Source organism: Aquarana catesbeiana, linkage group LG09 (assembly GCF_042186555.1).
Source record: "Aquarana catesbeiana isolate 2022-GZ linkage group LG09, ASM4218655v1, whole genome shotgun sequence".
NCBI classification, from domain to species: domain Eukaryota; kingdom Metazoa; phylum Chordata; class Amphibia; order Anura; family Ranidae; genus Aquarana; species Aquarana catesbeiana.
In genome coordinates, this window is record NC_133332.1 from 77946632 (window position 1) to 77972338 (window position 25707).

General features: G+C 42.3%; 1 protein-coding gene across 1 annotated transcript; it reads left to right on the forward strand.

Annotated features, from left to right (window-relative positions):
• The first annotated feature begins 6895 nt into the window (after nt 1–6895).
• On the forward strand, nt 6896–7843 carry LOC141107189 (olfactory receptor 6Q1-like). Its single transcript, XM_073597928.1, has one exon. It carries the CDS (start codon nt 6896–6898, stop codon nt 7841–7843), a length of 948 nt encoding a protein of 315 aa, XP_073454029.1.
• The last annotated feature ends 17864 nt before the right edge of the window (nt 7844–25707 follow it).

A 25707-nucleotide genomic window follows, 5' to 3' on the forward strand; every position in this document is an offset into this window, starting at 1 on the left:
ATCCAACTTTGTTGTTAAGACAAGGAGAGGGACAGGGATTCGGTAAAGACAGGGATAGGGATTCAGCAAAGAATGGTTTAGCAAAAGACAACTAGACAGGGTTTACACCAATGTTTGTGATTTCCTTCAAGAAAAAGGTACTTTGCTGTCAACCCACAACTGGAACTTGGTAGGTGAGTGCATTCCTGGCCTATCAATAGGTTTTATTTTGTTATATTTACTAGGTCTTTAAAGGGATAAAGGATGTATTGCAGAGACGTACTCCATATGTTTATTTTTTTTTTTTTTTACTCTGATATCCACTTTAAAATTTCATCAAAAAAACAACTTTTTTTTTTTAAATGGTTCTTATTTGAGCCACTACCAATCATAGTAAAAATTAACTGTATAGATAATGTGCACACACAGCACTAACATATGTTATCAAAACTAAACATTTTATTTCACTTTCTGTGACTTTTTTTTTTTACGTTCTCGGAATTATAAAATTCTTTAAGGGCCGCTTGAGCCTTTAGCTTAACTGCAGCTGTATTACCTCTGATCAGGCAGCCCAGGTGCAGCGTACAGCCTGTCATGAATATGAATAGTTGTGCACTGCAGTACTTATGTGCATGACAGTGCTATCATAAACATAATTAAAGGGTACAAGCATTTGCACAAAATAGAAAATTCTCTATTTTGTTGTGTGATAATCAAAATACATATGATGGAATATTAAAAAGGTCTATATAAACCAAATTCACCAAAGGGAAATTATGGATGAATAGTGGCACTGATCCCCAGGTGGGGAGATGCCAGACACTCCTATCCAGCCGGTGAGCTGAATACAGACGTGACTAGATCAAAAGTGGAAAATTGACATATATTACATCAATGATCCCTAGTGCCCCAAAAAAATTAATTTAAAATAAATAATTCAAATGAAATCAATAAGAGCTAAAATAACGAAGGAGTGGTTTCACAACAACTCCGTGACTGTTCTTGAATGGCCCAGCCAGAGCCCTGACTTAAACCCAATTGAGCATCTCTGGAGAGACCTAAAAATGGCTGTCCACCAACGTTTACCATCCAACCTGACAGAACTGGAGAGGATCTGCAAGGAGGAATGGCAGAGGATCCCCAAATCCAGGTGTGAAAAACTTGCATCTTTCCCTAAAAGACTCATGGCTGTATTAGATCAAAAGGGTGCTTCTATTAAATACTGAGCAAAGGGTCTAAATACTTAGGACCATGTGATATTTCAGCTTTTCTTTTTTAATAAATCTGCAAAAATGTCAACAATTCTGTGTTTTTCTGTCAATATGGGGTGCTGTGTGTACATTAATGAGGAAAAAATTAACTTAAATGATTTTAGCAAATGGCTGCAATATAACAAAGAGTGAAAATTTTAAGGGGGTCTGAATACTTTTCATCCCCACTGTATCTTAAAAGTTAATATCATTTGCAGGAACATACACAGAGAGAGCACAGAAAATAGTGTTTCACTTCAAGGATGGTAGTAAGGCAGACCATAGTAAGAATGACTTTGGGACAGGAGAGAAAGACACGCCAGGAGCCAAAACTAAACCATACAGATGTGGAAAAAAAGTTGCAAAAAAGATGTCTGCTAAAAGACCACATAATACAGATACAGGGGCTTTAAAGAAATTAAAAATACATTTTATAAGAAGATTATAGCCATTAATGCCTCCCATCTTGGAGTGCAGATAACCTGGTTAAATACTTACCTTCTTTCTCATTTCAGCACTGTGCAGCTCTACCTGGCACAGCACAGCCTTTCTTCCTTTTTTCTCTACTCATTATTACTGGCTTAACCTGCCCTTCTGAAACTGTTCCAAGTGTTAAATCGCAGATCTATTTTGTATGTGTTTACCTGAGCCCTATTTATCACTAATTCCCAAGCCCTGAAAAAGAGGATCTCCTTGGCCCCCATAACATGCCATACTCACCTTCCCTCCCATGGTGTGATGTCTGTGAGATGCTTCACCTGGACACCTACCTTTGCCCACACTGATAAAAATGATTCTGTTGGCTTGTAATTTTAACATAAAATTTTTATAAATTTCAACATAAAAATACATGTTAATAAATTTACTTTGATATTTTAAGTACCTTACTCAATTTTCATTAGTTCACACACCTTTTACATTTCACACACCTTTTACATTTACAAAAATAATGTATAATATTGAGTAATCTTGACACTTTTAAGGTATGTGCATTTCCATATTCAAATTGAGTTACATTTACTTAAAAAAATTATCTTTTTATTTGACTGAAATTGTGGGACGCATATGTTTGCCACTACAAAGCCATGCATTGCCATTGAAAGGTAAGAATGAACATTGAACAAATTATCATTTACATGCTTTAACCACTTGCTGACCACTGCACGCCGATATACATCAGCACAATGGCAGCGGTGTGCAAATGGGCGTACCTGTACGTCCCCTTTAATTGGTGGAGCTAGAAGGCGCGTACAGCGGGTCCTGCGGATTCGATGTCCACTGGTGTCCCGCGATCGTGTCATGGAGCCACAGAACAAGGCATTTCCCCCATTCTGCCTAGTGACATGACAGGGATCTACTGTTCCCTGTCATCGGGAGCAGTGATCACTGTCATGTCAGTGGTAGCCCATCCCCCCACAGTTATAACCACTCCCTAGGACACACTTAACCCCTTGATCGCCCCCTAGTATTTAATCCCTTTCCTGTCAGCGTCATTTACACAGTAGAATACATATCGGCCTATATTGAGGAAAAAAATTGTTTTTTTTCATATATTTTTTGGGGATATTTATTATAGCAAAAAGAAAAAAATAGCTTTTTTTCAAAATTATCTTTCTTTCTTTCTTTGTTTATAGCGCAAAAAATAAAAACCACAGAGGTGATCAAATACCACCAAAAGAAAGCTCTATGTGTGGGAAAAAAAGGACGTCAATTTTGTTTTGGTGTAATGTCGCACGGCCATGCAATTGTCAGTTAAAGAGACACAGTGCCGAATCGTAAAAAGTGCTCTGGTCAGGAAGGGGGTAAAATCTTCCTGGGCTGAAGCGGTTAAATGTTGCTTAACATACCATCCAAAATTGTTTTTTTATTTGTAGATTAATATATTTTTAACAAATGGACATACATCCATTGTATACACTTATTGAGACAACTCATTTGTGCGCATGCAAAGTTTGTGCTTACTGCATGCAGCAAAACGCAACCAAGATGCAGGGTGAGGGACCACCAGCTGTTAAGCTTAAAAACGATTTTGTGCCACAAAAATTAATGTTTCAGCCGGTTCGGTTTTTGAGATATTGGAATTCAAATTCAGGTTATGTAACATTAAGCCCCGCCCACTTTGCACCAAATGTTATTAAAATTTAAAAACAAACATAGCATTCGTTTGCACTGAATCTGTGCCAATTTGTGCTGCAAAAATAAATGTATGTGCTGGTTTGGTTTCAGAGATATTGCGCATTATAGTTGATGAAACCTTTCCTACTTTGCACCACATGTTATTACATTTTAAAAACAATTATGCAACTTGTGTGTGCTGATTTGTACCACAAAAACAAACATTCTGTTTCTTCGGTTTTTGAGATATTGAACATTCAACGTTAGATTATGTAACCTAAAGCCCCGCCCACTTTGCACTATGTTATTACATTTCAAAAACAAATATACCATATTTATGCTGCAGTAGCAGGAAAAACAAGCATATTGGTATAGTGCATTTTTTTCATACAGCATTCTTATTTTGCATCAGAAAGAATGATTATGGGACTCATTTATGCTTTTAGCCTGAGCTACCCTGAAAACCTAAAATATACCTTTTAAGTTTTTCAGAAGATCTTTTTAGAGCTAGATGTGGAGAATCTATCTTCAAAAGGTCACATTTTAACCGCTTGATGACCAGCCATCATCATTATACTGCGGCAGGTCAGCTCTCCTGCACAAACTGCCCTAGGTGTACGTCGGTCTTTGCACAGGAGATAGCGTGCTGTGGGAGTGTGCCCACGGATCCAGCAGGCTTGATGTCTACCGGCGACCCACGATCGTGGTATACAGAGGCAGAACGGGGATCTGCCTATGTAAACAAGGCGATTCGCCGTTCTGCCAGATGACATGTCAGAGATCTTCTGTTCCCAGTGATCGGGAACAGCTATCTCTGTCATGTCCCTGTCATGTCCTTGGTAGCCCATCCCTTCTATGGTTGGAACACACCCAGGGAACACACTTAACCCCTTGATCGCCTCCTAGTGTTAACCCCTTCCCTGCCAGTGTAATTTAAACATTATTCAGTGATCAGTGCATTTGTATAGCACTGATCAATGTAATAATGTCACTGGTCCCCAAAAAGTGTCATTTGGTGTCAGATTTGTCCACTGCAAAATCACAGATCTCCGCCTTTACCAGTAAAAGCAATAAAAAATAAATAAAAGTCCCTAAATCTATCCCAAAATTTGTAGACGCGATAACTTTTGCACAAACCAATCAATATACACCTATTGCGATTTTATTTACCAAAAAAAAAATGTAGAAGAATATATATAAGCCTAAACTGATGAATACATTTTTTTTTTATATATATATATTTTTGGATATGTATTATAACAGAAAGTAAAAAAAAATATATTTTTTTTTAAATTGTCGGTCTTTTTTGTTTATAGCACAAAAAATAAAAATCACATAGGTGAGCAAATACCACCAAAAGAAAGCTCTATTTGTAGAAAACGAAGGATGTCAATTTTGTTTGTGTACAGCGTTGCATGACCGCACAATTGTCAGCGACACAGTGCAGTATCGCAAAAAAATGGCCTGGTCATTAAGGGGGCAAATATAATCCGGGGCTGAAGTGGTTAAAGTGCAAATTACTTTCCTCAAAGGCTTTAAAAAAAGTTAATGTATTCTGTATTCTATGTATATACATGTGTGTGTTTCAGTTTGATTTGTTAGCTGAGAAAGAGGCATTTTTTTATGCTTACATTTAAATTTGATGCTGCTTTAATAATATTACAATTGTAACACTTTATAAATAATAAATGTTAATTTGTTATATAAGCCTGTTTAATGAGTCTATTCCTTTTTTAAAAAAAACATATTATTGTATTATTTTTATATAAAAACCTTCAAACATATATCAAATACATTTGGAAAATAAGTTTTACCAACTTACAAAATGAGTAAGTTAAAAGTTATCACTTAAAACTAAGTAACAGGGCAGCACAGTAGTGTAGTGGTTAGCACTTTCATCCTAGCAGCAAAAGGTGGTTTTGCTGGTTCGAATCCCGATCATGACACTGCCTGTAGTTTGCATGTGCTACCCTGTGCCTGCATAGGTTTCCTCCCACACTCCAAAGACATGCTGGTAGTGAAATTGGCCCTAGTATATGTATGTATGAATGTGAGTTAGGGATCTTAGATTGAAAGCTCCTTGAGGGCAGGGACTGATTGGAATGTACAATGTATATGTAAAGCGCTCTGTAAATTAACGGTGCTATATAAGTACTTGAAATAAATAAGTTAATGCATGTGTTCCTAACTTAAACTTTTCTAGAAACTGGAAAAATTGAGTTGGCTTTACTTAAACCTATGGTCTATAAACTGGAAAAATTGAGTTGTCTGTACTTAAACCTATGGTCTATAAACTGGAAACATTGAGTTGGCTTTACATGAACCTATGATCTATAAACTGGAAAAATCTAGTTGGCTTTACTTAAACTTATGGTCTATAAACTGGAAAAATTGAGTTGGCTTTACTTAAAACTATAGTTCCAGAAAAGTTAAGGTATGTATTCCTAACTTAAAACAATATGGTCTATAAACTGAAAAAATTGAGTTGGCTTTTCTTAAAACAACAAAGTTGAAAACATGAAAAGTCTAATGAGGCAGACAAAAATAAGTTTAGTTGACAGTACTTAAAAAGCTGATGCAAATAGTTGTCTCAATTTTTTTGAGTAGACCCAGCACAATATTTTTTACAGTGCAGAATTGGCATCTTCAGCCATCTTTATTGTCTGGTCCAGGATGATGTAACTCCCATGCATATTCATCCCAGTAGCAACACATGCCAAAAATGTACACTGAGCTGCACATGTCAATGTAAGTTCTACAAATGTTTGCGAACAGGCAGATAAGGAATTTTTATTGCAGAAGAGACATACGTACCTGCAGGCTTGCAGTTCAAATTAAAGTGCTCACTTTTGGCACTGTTGTACAATTTTATTCCTTATACTTCTTCGACAAATGTTCAAATTCATGAGCTAAAAATATATATTATAATATATCTAATTAATACAATGGTTTTCTTATAGATGTCTCTTAATGTGTTATTTTACAGTATTTAAAGTGGACTTTTCTGGAACCTCTACAAGCCTGCATCAAAAAAAAATCCTGCTAAGACACATTACATAGCAACAGTAAAAAACAAAAAAATAGTTCCCTAAAAAGCATACCTTGAGCTCTAGTCAGTGGCTTTGCCTAGGCTGAGATGATGTCATCATTCTGCTGCAGGTAGGAGGAAGCAGAAAATATACTTGATATTAGGTCTGCTTCAATAGTATGTTGTATTTAGAAACCTTTATTTAGAAAGTAATGTTGCTTTGAGTTGCATTCCCCTAACTAAAATAGCCGATTATAAAGAAATGTTGATGTCAATAAGAATAGTTGAAGGTCTGAGGGACTTGCATACCTCCTGTCAATTAGAGATGAAACAACAATAAATGATATGTCTGGTTCTGTCTTTGCTAAATCTCACAAAACTAGATTTGCTCACTTGTTACTGCATGTGGTTTCTTTTTGGAAAATTCTCATGTGCTTAATAACTAATTTTGATTCATAGTATAATTAGCAGAAAACAACGCATTATTTCATGCTATTTGACCCACCTACAGTTTATTCTCAAAATGTCTGTGGTGTCAAACGAATCAGTAGTAAGCTCATTTTTCCTGGCTGGGTTTTCTGGTTGTTCATACTGCCAGATTACCATATTTTTTGTATTTCTATTAATTTTTATGTTCACAGTCTTAGAAAACTTGGCCATTATTTTACTGGTTATACAAGATAGCAAACTTTGGAAGCCCATGTATATATTTGTGGGGAATCTTTCCTTCTTGGAGATCTGGTATATCACTGTCACACTCCCCAATCTGTTATATAACACGGTCACAGGAAATCAGGAAATATCATATAATGGATGTGTCACTCAACTGTTCTTCTTTACGTTTCTTGGAGCCACTGAGTGCTATCTTCTGGCCACAATGGCTTATGACCGTTACATAGCTATCTGTAATCCTCTAAAATACACTGTCGTAATGCAGGACAGGTGTGTCTGGTGCCTTCTTATTTCTTCCTGGTCAACTGGACTTTTTACACCAATTATTCCTGTCTATTTCCTTACTCAGCTGAACTTTTGTGGCCCCAATAAAGTTGACCATTACTTTTGTGATGTTTCTCCACTGTTGAGGTTGGCTTGTGGGAATATTAAGACTAAGGAACTTGTTGACTTCATTGTATCTGTATTGGTTCTTATAAGCTCATTGTCAGTCATCTTTATTTCTTACATCTGCATCACGTGGACTGTCCTGAAGATGCCTTCTTCTGGTGGTCGGCAAAAAGCATTCTCTACATGTACCTCTCATCTGGTTGCAGTTTGTGTCTATTATGGAAGCATGGGCTTCACTTACATGCGGGTCACACCAGCTTCTAGTGTTTCATTAAACAAGCTTGTGTCTGTTTTGTATTCTGTTATCACCCCCCTGTTTAACCCAATTATTTACACACTCAGAAATCATGATGTAAAGCTTTCACTACAAAAAGTGTTAGGGAAACAAGATGGTTTAAAGCCTAAATGATCCAACCCGAAGATAAAAGCAAAGTGCCATTACCTGTCTGCCATATATATTACTGCACTAAATGGCAGAAAGCACGTGGACAGCTGAACATCATACCTATATGAGCTTGATGGACTTCAAAACCATGAAAATAATATGACGTTTCTTTCCTCCCCCTACTTTTTCAGCCAACGACCTCCCCATAACAGCCTCCACTCTTCCACAAATTCTTTCCACAAGATTTTGTAGTGTGTTTGAGAGATTCTGAGGTGTTTCTGTGGAAAATTGTATCCATTTATGCAGAAGAACATTTGTAAGATCAGGCACTGATGACTTGCAATTTCAAATAGTTTTTCAGTTGTTCATTAGAGGTGGAATCAGGGATCTGTGCAGGCCACTCAGGTTTTTTCACACAGGCTTATCAAACTATGTCTGGCTTTGTGCACAACAACACATTAATGCTAGAACAGAAAAAGATCTTAATCAAAATGTTAATAAACTGTTGTACACATACAATTGTCTAAAATGTGTCTGTATGCCTAAACATATACAGTACCCTTTTACTGGTAGCACCGGAGCTTGATGACATGCAGTGTGTACGGTAGTAGTTTTATTAGTACTACTTCTACTGTTATTTTATTTATATTTCCCCTTTATATTATGTGGCCTTTTACAGCAATGCTCCCAAAAAGTATTAGCACAGCAAACATTTTTTTATAAAATTATCTCCCTAGAAGACCAAACGTGCCAATATACCTGTTTACCATTGACTAATTCAATGCACTGAGAGTGCTGAAAGACTGGAAATTCCACCTACAACCATAGTGTTAAAAGGCCATGATACAAAACCCCTAGAAAACACAATGTACAAAAGACATGAAAACTTTTCATGCATGTACCAATACATATACACACGTTGCAGATTGCTTTGCAGCTGCCTGCACTGCACAGTAACTGCAGAAATACAATTCAGACAGTATTGCATACATATAATATAATTTGCAACTTTGATTTATAGAGTGCCGTAAACAGAAGCTCTATTATGTGTGACATGATACACGGGCCTCTAGGGTCCAGTACAGCCTGGATCCATCCCTGCCTGTAACAGTACCAAAACCCTAAGAGGATGTATGCAGGCTGGTATATTTTTAGTACATGGGGGAAACACTCATTCTCCCACTAAGAACATACTTTTTGAGATTACTTTGACATCAGACCACCAATGTAACATGGACGCCTTTTCCACTGACCAACAGTGTAACAGGGCATTTGACCTTATAAGGAAAACTAACAGCTTTACCTTATAACCTGACCTTCCTTTCCTGCTAATCCTTCCAACTTGCAACTTGTTCCATTTCCTACCATGATGCAGTACTGGGTGCCTAAGCAGTCAATCATCAGGACCAAGGATTGTCACAGTGAATGGGGGTTAGGGTTTTTATCCCTGCGTAAGCCCCAACCTTGTCTAAAACCAAACTTACTTGGAGCTTACACAGGGCAGTTGTTTGTGTTTGGAAAAGGGGGGATAATGGTTCGCAATGAATAGTGCGTAATGTGGTAAAAAAAACACTACAATATGCATCCCATTTAACAAAAACACTACATAAGTAAATAAAAAATAATCAAAGAGTAGTTCTAAAGGCTCAAGGTTTTTTAAAACCATGTATTCTATGCAAAAACTATTCTGTGCAGCAGCCCCCCTTCTCATTGGCTGAGACAGCAGTGGGAGCACTTGGCTGTCAATCACTCGGCAGGCACTTGGCAGGAGGAAGGGGCTAGGAGCTCTGGTGGAGGACACCAGAAGAGGAGGATTGTGGCTGCTCTGTGCAAACCACTGCACAGAGCAAATAAGTATGACATGTTTATTATTTTAATGTTATAATTTAATTTAATATCACTTTAACTCTAAAAAACTAAAATTTGCCAAAAGGTAGGACATTCCGACAACAAAATCCTAGGATTTTTTCCGACGGATGTTGGCTCAAACTTGTTTTGCGTACACACGGTCGCACAAAGTTGTCGGAATTTCCGATCGCCAAGAACGCGGTGACGTAAACCATGTACAACGAGACTAGAAAAGGCCAGTTCAGAACCAAGCGCGGCACCCTTTGGGCTCCTTTTGCTAATCTTGTGTTAGTAAAAGTTTGGTGAGAGACGATTTGCGCTTTTTCAGACTCGTGGTTTTCAGATCGTTTTCTGCTGTTCAGTTTGTGCTTGTGGGTTTGTATCTGCTCTTCAGTGCATGCAAGCAAGCTACGCGTGACTTGTCATTGTGTTCTTGTTGGTTCGTTACTGTTTTTCAGGTCGCTCTTCACAGGCCTTGCTGTTCTTCAGTGCGTTCTGTTACTTCGTTCTGAGCAGCCGACCGTTTTCTAGCCATGTTGCATATTCGTACTCCTCGTAGAGTTTGTGCTGTGCGGGGGCTTGGTGTTGGGGTCCTGACCTTGACACAAGTCCAGTCCATGAACAGGGTGGGGAGGAGTTCATGGACCAAGAATTGGTTGCTTCAGCGTGACCAGTTCTGTCACATGCCTTTGCTCCGTGAGATCCGTGAGAATAATCCTGATGATTTCAGGAACTTTCTCCAGATGACGGACCCTGTTTTTCACCGTTTGTTGGCTTTGCTGACCCCCTATATCAGCAGGCAGGATACCTGCATGAGGCAAGCCATCACTCCGGAGCAGAGACTCGTCGCCACCCTGCAGTACTTGGTGACGGGGAGAAGCCTGCAGAACTTGAAGTTCTCGACAGGCATCTCCCCCCGTGCTCTGGGGCTCATTATCCCAGAGACCTGTTCTGCCATCATCCAGGTCCTGCAGAAGGACTATATTAAGGTAAGATTTTTATCCTTTAATATCACATTTTATTGTATTTAATGTTTGATAATATATTGTATTTCTTTCCTCATTCCCTAATTACCATGATTGTAATATGCTGTGTAGGGATGAGCTTCGAGTTCGAGTCGAACTTATGTTCGACTCGAACAGTAGCTGTTCGCAAGTTCGCCGAACACCGAACAATTTGGGGTGTTCGCGGCAAATTCGAATGCCGCGGAACACCCTTTAAAAGTCTATGGGAGAAATCAAAAGTGCTAATTTTAAAGGCTTATATGCAAGTTATTGTCATAAAAAGTGTTTGGGGACCCGGGTCCTGCCCCAGGGGACATGTATCAATGCAAAAAAAAGTTTTAAAAACGGACGTTTTTTCAGGAGCAGTGATTTTAATAATGCTTAAAGTCAAACAATAAAAGTGTAATATCCCTTTAAATTTCGTACCTGGGGGGTGTCTATAGTATGCCTGTAAAGGGGCGCATGTTTCCCGTGTTTAGAACAGTCTGACAGCAAAATGACATTTGGAAGGAAAAAACACATTTAAAACTACCCGCGGCTATTGCATTGCCGACAATACACATAGAAGTTCATTGATAAAAACGGCATGGGAATTCCCCCCAGGGAAACCCCGAACCAAAATTAAAAAAAAAAAAATGACGTGGGGGGGTCCCCCTAAATTCCATACCAGGCCCTTCAGGTCTGGTATGGATATTAAGGGGAACCCCGGCCAAAATTAAAAAAAATAAATGACGTGGGGTTCCCCCTAAATTCCATACCAGACCCTTCAGGTCTGGTATGGATTTTAAGGGGAACCCCGCGCCAAAAAAAAAAAAAAAAAACGGCGTGGGGTTCCCCCAAAAATCCATACCAGACCCTTATCCGAGCACGCAACCTGGCAGGCCGCAGGAAAAGAGGGGGGACGAGAGTGCGGCCCCCCCCCTCCTGAACCGTACCAGGCCACATGCCCTCAACATTGGGAGGGTGCTTTGGGGTAGCCCCCCAAAACACCTTGTCCCCATGTTGATGAGGACAAGGGCCTCATCCCCACAACCGTGGCCGGTGGTTGTGGGGGTCTGCGGGCGGGGGGCTTATCGGAATCTGGAAGCCCTCTTTAACAAGGGGACCCCCAGATCCCGCCCCCCCCCTGTGTGAAATGGTAAGGGGGTACTTACCCCTACCATTTCACTAAAAAACTGTCAAAATAGTTAAAAATGACAAGAGACAGTTTTTGACAATTCCTTTATTTAAATGCTTCTTCTATCTTCCTTCATCTTCTTCTGGTTCTTCTGGCTCTTCTGGTTCTTCCTCCGGCATTCTCGTCCAGCATCTTCTCCGCGGCGTCTTCTATCTTCTTCTCCTCGGGCCGCTCCGCACCCATGGCATGAGGGGAGGCTCCCGCTCTTCTCTTCATCTTCTTCTTCATCCTCTTCTCTTCTTCATCTTCTTCATCTTCATCTTCTCTTCTTTTCTTCTGCGGGCCGCTCCGCATCCATGCATGGAGGGAGGCTCCCGCTGTGTGACGGCGTCTCCTCGTCTGACGGTTCTTAAATAACGGGGGGCGGGGCCACCCGGTGACCCCGCCCCCCTCTGACGCATGGGACATGACGGGACTTCCCTGTGGCATTCCCCGTGACGTCACAGGGAAGTCCCGTCAAGTCACCGTGCGTCAGAGGGGGGCGGGGTCACCGGGTGGCCCCGCCCCCCGTTATTTAAGAACCGTCAGACGAGGAGACGCCGTCACACAGCGGGAGCCTCCCTCCATGCATGGATGCGGAGCGGCCCGGAGAAGAAAAGAAGAGAAGATGAAGATGAAGAAGATGAAGAAGAGAAGAGGATGAAGAAGAAGATGAAGAGAAGAGCGGGAGCCTCCCCTCATGCCATGGGTGCGGAGCGGCCCGAGGAGAAGAAGATAGAAGACGCTGCGGAGAAGATGCTGGACGAGAACGCCGGAGGAAGAACCAGAAGAGTCAGAAGAACCAGAAGAAGAAGAAGATGAAGGAAGATAGAAGAAGCATTTAAATAAAGGAATTGTCAAAAACTGTCTCTTGTCATTTTTAACTATTTTGACAGTTTTTTAGTGAAATGGTAGGGGTAAGTACCCCCTTACCATTTCACACAGGGGGGGGGGCCGGGATCTGGGGGTCCCCTTGTTAAAGGGGGCTTCCAGATTCCGATAAGCCCCCCGCCCGCAGACCCCCACAACCACCGGCCACGGTTGTGGGGATGAGGCCCTTGTCCTCATCAACATGGGGACAAGGTGTTTTGGGGGGCTACCCCAAAGCACCCTCCCAATGTTGAGGGCATGTGGCCTGGTACGGTTCAGGAGGGGGGGGGCCGCACTCTCGTCCCCCCCTCTTTTCCTGCGGCCTGCCAGGTTGCATGCTCGGATAAGGGTCTGGTATGGATTTTTGGGGGAACCCCACGCCGTTTTTTTTTTTTTTTTTGGCGCGGGGTTCCCCTTAAAATCCATACCAGACCTGAAGGGTCTGGTATGGAATTTAGGGGGAACCCCATGTCATTTTTTTTTTTAATTTTGGCCGGGGTTCCCCTTAATATCCATACCAGACCTGAAGGGCCTGGTATGGAATTTAGGGGGACCCCCCCACGTCATTTTTTTTTTTTTAATTTTGGTTCGGGGTTTCCCTGGGGGGAATTCCCATGCCGTTTTTATCAATGAACTTCTATGTGTATTGTCGGCAATGCAATAGCCGCGGGTAGTTTTAAATGTGTTTTTTCCTTCCAAATGTCATTTTGCTGTCAGACTGTTCTAAACACAGGAAACATGCGCCCCTTTACAGGCATACTATAGACACCCCCAGGTACGAAATTTAAAGGGATATTACACTTTTATTGTTTGACTTTAAGCATTATTAAAATCACTGCTCCTGAAAAAACGGCCGTTTTTAAAACTTTTTTTTGCATTGATCCATGTCCCCTGGGGCAGGACCCAGGTCCCCAAACACTTTTTATGACAATAACTTGCATATAAGCCTTTAAAATTAGCACTTTTGATTATTCATGTTCGTGTCCCATAGACTTTAACGGTGTTCGCGTGTTCGAGCGAACTTTTTTCCTGTTCGCATGTTCTGGTGCGAACCGAACAGGGGGGTGTTCGGCTCATCCCTAATGCTGTGAATGTCCCCTTTGTCCACATGCATGCTGGAATTTTATGTAATTATTTTTGTTGTCCTTCATACATATTTGCCTTCACTTACCTCCCTAGCATGCTCTCCTGCCCCTATATTCACCTCATGTAATCACTTAACAATGTATTTTATCAGCTCCATAGTAGTGCTTTACCCCAAACACCCCCTAAAATGTTTAGAAATGTGATTTGTGCTTTAAATTCAGGCAGAGTGCCAGATGCTTTTTTTGGGTGTCCCCAAATCATTTGGAACCCTCCCTCCCCCCAACTGCTAAGTCAGCTGATACCAATTCTCTATCTATCCGCAATCATCTATCTGCTGACTTTGCCAAACCCATACACACTATAACCATCTCTTTTGTGGTCAGATTTATGGATGAATTCCCCAAAACATGTAGTGCAAGGGCCTGCCTGTATACTTTCAAATGGTACTGTTTCAAGTTTTTGTATACTATTATTATCTTGATAGGTAATAGCAGAATGTCCAAATGTGCTCAAATGTGTACAGTGTGTATTTATATCTTTGTATTATGACACTTCTTACCTGTCCAGTGGGCTGCCAATAGTGTAACTAAGGAGGGGCTGTTCAAAGTAATACCCATTATTTTGGCATTTATTTAGGCATTCATATCTCAATGAAGTGGAGAGGGTTACCTGTCCCAGAGTTCTCCCCCCTATAATGTTAGAAATGGCCCAGGAGAGGGGGGTGGAATCTGATAGGTGTACCTTATACTTTGGTCTTAAAAATTTCCCTCATAAAAATGTTAGCTTGATGTTGGGCAAGAATGTTTGTGTCTAATCTGCTTTCCATGTTTATGTGCAAAATGACTAATTTTTGATTATGTTTTGACTCCACAGTTTCCTTCCACGCCACGGGAATGGCAGACTGTGGCCTCCCACTTTGCCCAGCGGTGGGACTTTCCTAACTGCGGAGGGGCAATTAATGGGAAACACGTCCACATCGTCCCACCACCCAACTCGGGGTCGTACTATTACAACTACAAAGGGTTCAATAGTATTGTGATGTTGGCGGTGGTGTCGGCTAATTATGAGTTCCTGTATGTGGACGTGGGGAAGAATGGCCGGATGTCCGATTGTGGAGTCATCACCCAGACAGAGTTTTACAGGCATCTCCAGAATGGCAGCTTGGACTTGCCACCTCCAGAAGACAATGTGGAAGGACTCCTATTCGTCTTCGTTGCGGATGAAGCATTTGCGCTGGGGGACCATCTTATGCGGCCATTCGCGATGAGGACCCTCACCCCAGACCAGAGGGTTTTTAATTACCGGCTGGCCAGAGCCAGAAGAGTGGTGGAGAACACGTTTGGAATCATGGCCGGCCGGTTCCGCCTATTTCTTACACCCATACATATGGCGTAGTACAAACTGAATCACATTATCCTGGCGTGCTGTGTTCTACACAACTTTTTACGGAAACATTCTGCCAACTATGCTGGCTCAGTTGGGCCTGAGGCCGGAATTCCTATTGAACCAATCCTGATGGCGCTTGAAAGTGGCCGTCCTGGCTTGCCCTCCCAGAGTGCCCGTGATGTCCGGCTAAGATACCTTGAATTCTTTGCAGGTAGGGGGGCCATCAATATGCCAGACAATGTCTAAAACATTTTTTAAATAAAAAAATAAATAAAACCAAGGTTTGGTGACATTTCCTGCTTGTGTTTGTTTTAGCTGACCCTGAGAGAAATGTGGTGAGTCCTGAAATTGGCGTGATTGTGTAACCTTACAAAGCACTGTTGGGTGTTATTTCCTAAAGACAAGGACACTTTGCACTACAAGTGCACTTGAAACTGCACTGAAACTGCACTTGTAGTGCAAAGTGGATTTGCCCTCAGGAAATAACCCCCATTGTCACAGAAAACACCCATTACAGCACAACAAAAGTTTTGTAGCGTTGAGACAATAATCCACACAATCTTGATTAACAATATTTTTAATACCAGCACAATCACATGTGCATTTAGAAAAGGTTTTTAAAACAAAACAACATGTTTGTTGTATAACAATTTTTGGGGTCACATTAGAAAAATTAGAAATGTCCATTTAAGATAAACAGGCATGTTTAAAACAAACAAGAAAGACACAAATCTTGAACTTACAAAATTCACATTTGGTAGAACTTGAAGGCAATATCAGACATGAGTATTTACAAACTGAGTTTGATATTGCGTTCAGATGGGGTGAAGTCACCCCAGGAAAAGCCAAATTTTGAAGATGCACACAAATTTAAAAATGTCAACATGTGCTAGCTGCCATCATGGGGGATCAAGGGACGTGTTTTGGGGGTGCAACCCCTTCCTCACAGCTACTTTATTATTGAGGAAGGGGTTGCACCCCCATAACGCGTCCATTGATCTCCCGTGATGGCAGATAGCACATGTTAACACACTGTGTGCATCTTCAAAATTTGGCTTTTCTAATATTTTTTTAAAAATTTTCAAAAATTGTAGCACACCAAAAAACAAAGGGATTTGGAGGGCTTTTAAACTCACCCTAAAATATCAATGATGTTCTTATTTTTTTGAAGAACATCATTGATGTTTTTCTTGATGTTTTCCAAAGCAACATTATACCCCATGATCTCCCCAATCAGGATCTGGGCACTTTCAGAGGGGAAAGGATCAGGATCCACAACATCATGATCACCTAAAAAGAGAGAAACCCAAAAAAAAAAACAGGTATTATAAATATGCCGGCATCCATCTCTTACCTGAGCCTGTGGTTGCAGACACTCACCTGTTGTGGTGACAATTTCCACCACGTCTTCCTCCTCCTGCTCTTCTTGTCTTTGGTGGATTTCCCTTCTTCCAATGGTGGGGGGTCTGTGGTCTCCTCGGATGGGGGGTGTCCTCCGAGTCTTTTATCACCTATGTAAAAATAAATAGGTCTACTTAGCAAACAGATATTTAATGTTAGAACTATAAATATGAAGCATTGCTTGGAAGTGGGGTACAATTGTCTATTTTGGCAGAGTTCCAAGATGTAGCATTTTTATTGTCCTTTGTCAAGCTTCAATACTTTACCTATCTTGTACAAGCTTCACAGATGGAGACACCCCTATAGTATACACTGGAGCACCTGTGTGGGCCCCCTAATAAAAAGGGTGTTCTTGTGTCCCACACTAGTGCTCCAGCGTCCAGATGTGAAAACTGCTGCTGAGTGTCCTCTCCTTACACAGAATCTAGTTGGCATTTCATTCTATTAACAAACACATCTACACCACCCAATTCTTTTCACACAAGTAGGCCCCAAAAAATGATGGCAATTGCATATGGCCAAACGAACTATGTTTGATACGAATAATGTGCCCATGAACATGAAAGTTGCCATTTTAAACTGGATAATAGTTATTAAGAAAAGCACATGGAGCAGCACGAACGTAATAAACAGAAAGAATCGGAACACAGCACAACTACTTACTTTTTTGCAGCACTCTCCGGATCTTTCTGTAGTGCTCGTGTTCTCTTAATTTGAGGTCCGACCACCGTTTCCTGAGCTAATCTTTCGATGGTCGTACCCCGAAATTCCGGTGCAGGCTCTTGACCACTTTCGCCATTATCTTGGCCTTTCTGACATTGGGGTTGGGGTAAGGTCCATACTTCCCGTCATAGGCCTTCTTCAGGATGTCGACCATCTCCAACATCTCCCAAAAGGATATATTTGATGCCTTATATCGTCTCCTTCTGGATCGGGACATTTCAGGCTCCGGGCTTTCCTCCTCCTCCTCCTCGTTGGTGTAATTATCAGACACCTGCTCTGACTCTGCCATGTGCTCTGCTGCGGAGCAGCAGATGACATTTATGTCCCCAGATTGTGGTACTATGACAGACTGCATTTTCTGGCAGGTCAGACTGAACCCAGGCCAGCAATCTCCAGTCTTCCTTTCACGCTTCCTTCCCCCCAGCTGAGGCTTCTGATGCCCAACCTGGGCCTTCCAGGCAGCAACATGTGGAGGAGCCCAGATTGAGCCAGGGATAGCATTCTTCTAAATATTTCAGGTTGTCCAATCAATGATGTTAACTAGATGTTAGTTTGGAGTACTAATTTATGATTGTGATTGATGATGCAAAAACTAAAACCATGTCCCTTTTTCATACACAGGGAAGTCTCAGCCAAGAGGTGGCCGGGCCAAGCAGGCTGCCTGATATGCAGGTCCCTCCCCTACACCTTCAAAGACAAAGTGCCAGGAAGAGGAGTACCCTGGAGGAGGCTGCCATAGGCCTCTTTTGGAAGGCTACAGAGGCCCTGAGAACCCCCCACACTGTGAAGGAGGACTTTGCTTGCATAACTGCATGCAAAATGATGCGGATGGAGGAGGGCCAACGACTCCTGTGTGAGTTCATAATTTTGGAAGCTCTCAATAAGGGGTTGAGGGGCGAAATAACATGTGCTACCCACATTTGTGACCTCACACATGGTCCTCCTCCTCCTCCTCCTCCAGGTCCTACTCCTCCTCCTCCTACTCCTCCTCCTCCTCCAGGTCCTGCTCCTCCTCCTACTCCTCAAGGTCCTAATCCTCCTTCTGGCACATCTCCCACACCAGAGCCACAGCGTGGAAGGAAGCGTCTAAGGAAGACCAGAGAGTGATGGCCCTGGGTTCAGTCTGGTCTGGCAAAAGATGCAGCCTCTTGTAGTACCACAGCCTGGGGACACAGATGTCATCTACTGCTTTCTGGATCTCTGAGACTTCTGGACCAGACTGCACTCTCTTAGATATGGACTCCTCAGGCCACCAATTTTGCAGTAAAACATTTGATGTGTGCCCTGGGGGTCAAAGGCTTTGCCAACTTCAACTGTTTCTCCAGCGTTGCCTCCCTCTTTGTTTGGTTGTGAGCCCTTAATAAAGGAATTTTTGTTTCAATTATACTCGCCTATGTGTGTTTTCCTTCAAAAAGGACAGTTTGTTTGTGAGGATTCAGGTACATTTCAAAAATACAATGTGAAATTAACAAGGGACACCAACACCAAACAATCTCCTTGAGATTAAATAATACAAGATATCAATGGTGTTGTGGTAACTTGACACACAAAACACACACAAAAATATTATGGAGTAAAACACAAAAAAAAAAACAATAAAAATACAGCCTTGAAAAAAAGACAAACACCAAAAAAATTAAAAAAAAAAACAGCCTTGAAAAAAACATAAAATATTTAAAAACAACCCCAAAAAAATTTGGTCAGATATGACAAATGTAAATATATTGAGGGAATCCCAATAAATAATAAAGAAATAAGTTTGTGAGAAGTCTGTGTGAATATGAGCAGCAAAACGACTTCATTCTTCTCACATTATAAAGAAGAAGAGAATGAACGAATGAATGAGTGATTTGTATAGCGCTGGTATAAAAGGAAAGCTGCGCTGACCCAAAACCAAATATGTGCAAACAATATGACAAGTAGCAGCTAACACACAAACAAACCAAGTCGCATCAGATATATATGAAAAAAGTGCAGCGCTAAACTGTAAACATGTGAACTACTAAAAAATGACACAGAAGTGAAACTGTAAACATGTGAATTACTAAAAAATAACACAGAGTAAAACTGTGCCCAGTATAGTAACTGGATATGAAGTGAATCAGTATAAATAGTGTAATAATTAACAATAAAAGTGAATACGGGGATCACTGAAATGAGCGTAAATGTCTATAGTATCATGTGTTAAACTATGTGACCAGAGTCCATAAAGATGAAAGGAGTCTTCTCAGACAATGGGGGTGCTTAAACGTAAGATGTTGGCTCAAGCTGAACTGAACAGCAACCATAGGTAATGCGTCATGAACATCTGAAGTTGGACACTCTTACCGGATGTTGTGGGACATATCTGCCATATAGCAGTACGTCTGTCAGAGCCTGAGGACATAGCCTCCTGTAGAATCCGCCAGGTTGTTGTCACTTCGGTCCCGATCTCGAATAGGCAGGGTTGTCCCTCGGGTCACGGTCACCGGTGGCCGGAATCGTCTCGGATGGCGACTGTCCCCTCACTCACACGATCTCCAGCTCCAGGCGAGTTCAAAAGGTCAAGGGCAGTCAAATAGATGAAATCATGAAGAAAAAAGAAGAAGAGGGGCTCCACATGGCGTAGGTCAAAAAATAAAAGGATTTTATTGGATAAAAAGCCTTACAAGATAAAAAGTGATCACTGAGTAAAATAATGGCAACGTGGGAAGCAAACGCCCTACGCGTTTCGACTGAAAAGCCTTCAACTGGGGCATAAACCAACCTCTCCATGTTGCCCATATATATAGACTACAGACACCATTTCCAAGTAATTGGGTCCGCCCCCATCATGGCGGGACCGGAAGTGCACTGTTTAATACTGTAATCCTAATAAGCTAATCTCCCATAGTGTTATTCCCATATATGGTAACACAGAGCATTAGAATGAAGGAGAGGGAATCATTCTAGGATTAAACCGGAATAAACACCGTGGAGGGGGCCCCGAGCGTCGGATTGCCGAATCGGCTTGCGCTCCAAGCCTCACCTCCACAGTGATCATCCCGGTGATTGGAGCGGCTTGCGTTCCAAGTCCTCCGGGCACGTGACCCGGAAGGAGACAGCAGTCGGCGAGCAGTGCGCCGCTGATGTCTCACGCGGCCGTCCACTGGAAGCGTGCGCTCCAAGTCCTGGATGTAACAGGGAAGGATGTAATAGCCTAGTGTATCTACCCTCACTCGTTCCTATAGAACGTACAGTCACAGCCTATTGTGCGAGAGGGAGGGGCGGCCGTTCTCGTATTGATTACATCTGAACCAGAGATAGGGCAAAGCCCTAATGGGCGTGCTGGGCAGCTAAACACTCCCCCTCCTGTCATCTTAAAGCCCCGAGACCAATCGCTCTGGCAACGCTAGATGACAGTAACGGGGTAGCTCAACCTTAATGACATATCTCATTTTGGCTGCCTAATCACCAGCCCAAATAGCTAAATAAATAGATTATATATGCACTATCGTTCAGAACATACCCAGCATGTTAAACAGGTATACAGGAACCATCTAATGCGGTACATCCTAGTGTGGAATTAAACTTACCCCGCTACACATCCAAACTGGCCCAGATCACCCCCCTACATAACAGACGAAGTAATGCACACTCAGGCCACCAAAGGTAAGGGCTGAGCGATGCCACATCATCCAAATGACCCGGGGGGAGCCCAGGGGCCCTATAATAGAAAAAAATTGATGTTATGATCCACTGTAATCATGTCATGATTTATGCCCCAGTTGAAGGCTTTTCAGTTGAAACGCGTAGGGCGTTTGCTTCCCACGTTGCCATTATTTTACTCAGTGAGCACTTTTTATCTTGTAAGGCTTTTTATCCAATAAAATCCTTTTATTTTTTGACCTACGCCATGTGGAGCCCCTCTTCTTCTTTTTTCTTCATGATTTCATCTATTTGACTGCCCTTGACCTTTTGAACTCGTCTGGAGCTGGAGATCGTGTGAGTGAGGGGACAGTCGCCATCCGAGACGATTCCGGCCACCGGTGACCGTGACCCGAGGGACAACCCTGCCTATTCGAGATCGGGACCGAAGTGACAACAACCTGGCGGATTCTACAGGAGGCTATCTCCTCAGGCTCTGACAGACGTACTGCTATATGGCAGTTATGTCCCACAACATCCGGTAAGAGTGTCCAACTTCAGATGTTCATGACGCATTACCTATGGTTGCTGTTCAGTTCAGCTTGAGCCAACATCTTATGTTTAAGCACCCCCATTGTCTGAGAAGACTCCTTTCATCTTTATGGACTCTGGTCACATAGTTTAACACATGATACTATAGACATTTACGCTCATTTCAGTGATCCCCGTATTCACTTTTATTGTTAATTATTACACTATTTATACTGATTCACTTCATATCCAGTTACTATACTGGGCACAGTTTTACTCTGTGTTATTTTTTAGTAATTCATATGTTTACAGTTTCACTTGTATAGCGCTACCTATGCGAACTGAATCGCCTCAGGGTGCTTTTTGCTGCCGGTGTCCATCTGCAGTATAGCGCGGTCCTTGCCCTATGGGGTCCTGACATGCTTACAAACACATACAACATACACATATTTGGCCAATTTTTCGACAGGATCTAAATAACCTACCAGCATGTCTTTGGAGTGTGGGAGGAAACCGGAGTAAACGGAGGAAACCCACGCAGGCACAGGGAGAACATGCAAACTCCAGGCAGATGGTGTCGTGATCGGGATTTGAACCAGCGACCCTATTGCTGCTAGGTGAATGTGCTAACCACTACACAACTGTGCTGCCCAGAGAGTGCACTGCATTAAACTACTTTTGACATTGCAGCTTGACGAAAGTGCTGTATCCATTCTGAACGCTATTTTTACCAGACTGAGCTGTTCCGTCTCAGAATTTCTTCTGCGCATGCGTGGCACTTTGTGCGTCGGAAATGGCCACACACGGTCGGAATTGACGCGATCGGATTTTGTTGTCGGAAAATTTTATAGCCTGCTCTCAAACTTTGTGTGTTGGAAAATCCGATGGAAAATGTCCGATGGAGCCCACACACGGTCGGAATGTCCGACAACACGCTCCGATCGGACATTTTCCATCGGAAAATCCGACCGTGTGTACGGGGCATAAGAGCGATAACACCAAATGTAACACACCTGCTCCCCATTCACACCTGAGACTTTGTAACACTAATGAATCACATGACACCGGGAAGAGAAAATGGCCCAATTGGCCCTTTTTTTGCCAGCGGTTTAGACATTAATGGCTGTGTGTTGAGTTATTTTGAGGGGACAGCAAATTTACACTGTTATACAAGCTGTACACTCACTACTTTACATTGTAGCAAAGTGTCATTTCTTCAGTGTTGTCACATGAAAAGATATAATAAAATATTTACAAAAATTTGAGGGGTGTACTCACTTTTGTGAGATACTGTATATATGAGATGTGTGTATGTATGTATATATATTTTCTATATGGGTTTTTCTTCTTATGTTTCGTACGTGAATCACATGCAACAGGAAGTCTGCAAATTAATGATCTGTGTCACCTGTTATAGAATTAGGTGGGATTTATATAAGGATGATCATGCCGATATTTCTGTGTAATGATTAAGCGCACTTGAAGTCTGTGAAATGCATCTACCAGCTCTCTGTTCTTGTTAGCACTTGGGATGTTCCAATAAAGAATTTTGATCGATTGCGGAGTGCAGCCATTTCTTCTATTTTGATTGCATGCGGAGATGAGCCGGGGCAGGCACCCATTAGATAATCAAGCTTCATGTCTCATCTGGAGCGGCAAGTTTTCTTGTTTGGATAAACTGTTTGCGGACTCATCTGTCTACTTCCCAAAGACAACCACTGGATATGATGCTCAGCACGTGCATTCAACTTTGGTCGACCATGGCGAGGCCTGTTTTGAGTGGAACCTGTCCTGTTAAACCGATGTATGGTCTTGGCCACCATGCTGCAGCTCAGTTTTAGGGTATTGGCAATCTTCTTATAGCCTAGGCCATCTTTATGTAGAGCAACAATTCTTTTTTTCAGATCCTCCGAGAGTTCTTTTCCACGAGGTGCTATGTTGAACTTTCAGTGACCAGTATGAGAGAGTAAGAGCGATAACACCAAATTGAACACACCGGCTCCCAATTTAACAGCTGAGACCTTGTAACACTAATGAGTCACATGACACTAATGGCTAATTGAGCCCAATTTGGGCATTTTTTACTAAGGGGTAAACTCACTTTTGTTGACATTAATGGCTGTGTGTTGAGTTATTTTGAGGGGACAGCAAATGTACACTGTTATACAAGCTGTACACTCACTACTTTACACTGTAGCACAGTGTCATTTCTTCAGTGTTGTCACATGAAAAGACATAATAAAATTTTTACAAAAATGTGAGGGGGTATTCACTTTTGTGAGATACTGTACATCAGAGTAGAATCTAACTAACTCTGTCATGAGTAATTCAGGGGAATTACCCAGTTTAATCTCTGGGGTAGGGATGGGCCAAACACCCCCCATTTGGTACGCACCAGAACATGCGAACAGGCAAAAAATTTGTTTGAACACACGAACATTGTTAAAGTCTATGGGACACGAACATGAAAAATCAAAAGTGCTAATTTTAAAGGCTTATATGCATGGTATTGTCTTAAAAAGTGTTTCAGGACCTGGGTCCTGCCCCAGGGGACATCAATGCAAAAAAAGTTTTAAAAACAGCAGTATTTTTCGGGAGCTGTGATTTTAATAATGCTTAAAGTGAAACAATAAAAGTGTAATATTCCTTTAAATTTCGTACCAGGGGGGTGTCTATAGTATGCCTGTAAAGTGGTGCATATTTTCCGTGTTTAGAACAGTCTGACAGCAAAATGACATTTCAAAGGAAAAAAAGTAATTTAAAACTACTTGCGGCTATAATGAATTGTCAGTCCGGCAATACACATAAAAGTTCATTGATAGAAACGGCATGGGATTCCCCCACAGGGGAACCCCGAACCAAAATTTAAAAAAAAAATGTGGGGGGTCCCCCCAAATTCCATACCAGGCCCTTCAGGTCTGGTATGGATATTAAGGGGAACCCTGCGCCAAAACTTTAAAAAAATGGCGTGGGGCCCCCCCGTACTGTACCAGGCCACATGCCCTCAACATTGAGAGGGTTCTTTGGGGTAGCCTCATCCCCACAACCCTTGGCTGGTGGTTGTGGGGGTCTGTGGGCGGGGGGCTTATCAGAATCTGGAAGCCCCTTTTAACAAGGGGACCCCAGATCCCGCCCCCCGTGTGAATTGGTAATGGGGTAAAAATGTACCCCTACCATTTCACAAAAAAGTGGCAAAAATGTTAAAAAAAGACAATAGACGGTTTTTGACAATTCCTTTATTAATGTCTTCTTCTTTCCGCGCTTCTTCTTCCATCTTCTTTTGGTTTTCCTTCGGTGCTCTACTTCTTCATTCATCTTGTTCTTCCCCCGCTTCTTCCTCTATCTTCCTCCACTTCTTCCTCCGGTCTTCTTGTCCAGCATCTTCCTACGGCTCCTTTTTCTCCGCTTCTCCTCCAATCCGACTCAATGGGAGTCTCCCGCTGTGTGACGCTTCTGTTCAGGTGACAGCTCTTATATAACGGAGGGCGGGGCCATCCAGTGACCCCCCCTCTGACGCACGGAGACTTCCCTATCGTTTTCACTGTGTTGACAGAGGGGGGCGGGGTCACACGTTTACGTAAACAGGTGGCCCCGCCCTCCATTATACAAGAGCTGTCACCTGAACAGAAGCATCATACAGCGGGAGACTCCCATTGACGCGGATCAGAGGATGGAGAAAGCGGAGAAGAAGGAGCCGGAAGAAGATGCCAGACTAGAAGACCAGAGGAAGAAGCAGAGGAAGATAGAGGAAGAAGCGGGGGAAGAACAAGATGGAGGAAGAAGAAGAGCACCAAAAGGAAGACCAGAAGAAGATGGAAGAAGCGGGGAAAGAAGAAGACATTAATAAAGGAATTGTCAAAAACCGTCTATTGTCTTTTTTTAACATTTTTTGACACTTTTTTTGTGAAATCGTAGGGGTACATTTGTACCCCATTACCAATTCACACAGGGGGGCCGGGATCTGGGGGTCCCCTTGTTAAAGGGGCTTCCAGATTCCGATAAGCCCCCCGCCCGCAGACCCCCACAACCACCGGGCTAGGGTTGTGGGTATGAGGCCCTTCTCCCCATCAACATGGGGACAAGGTGCTTTGGGGGGCTACTCCAAAGCACCTTCCCAATGTTGAGGGCATGTGGCCTGGTTCTCTCGCCCCCCTCTTTTCCTGTGGCCTGCCAGGTTGCGTGCTCGGATAAGGGTCTGGTATGGATTTTTGGGGGGACCCCACGTCTTTTTTTTTTTTAATTTTGGCGCGGGGTCCCCCTTAAAATCCATACCAGAC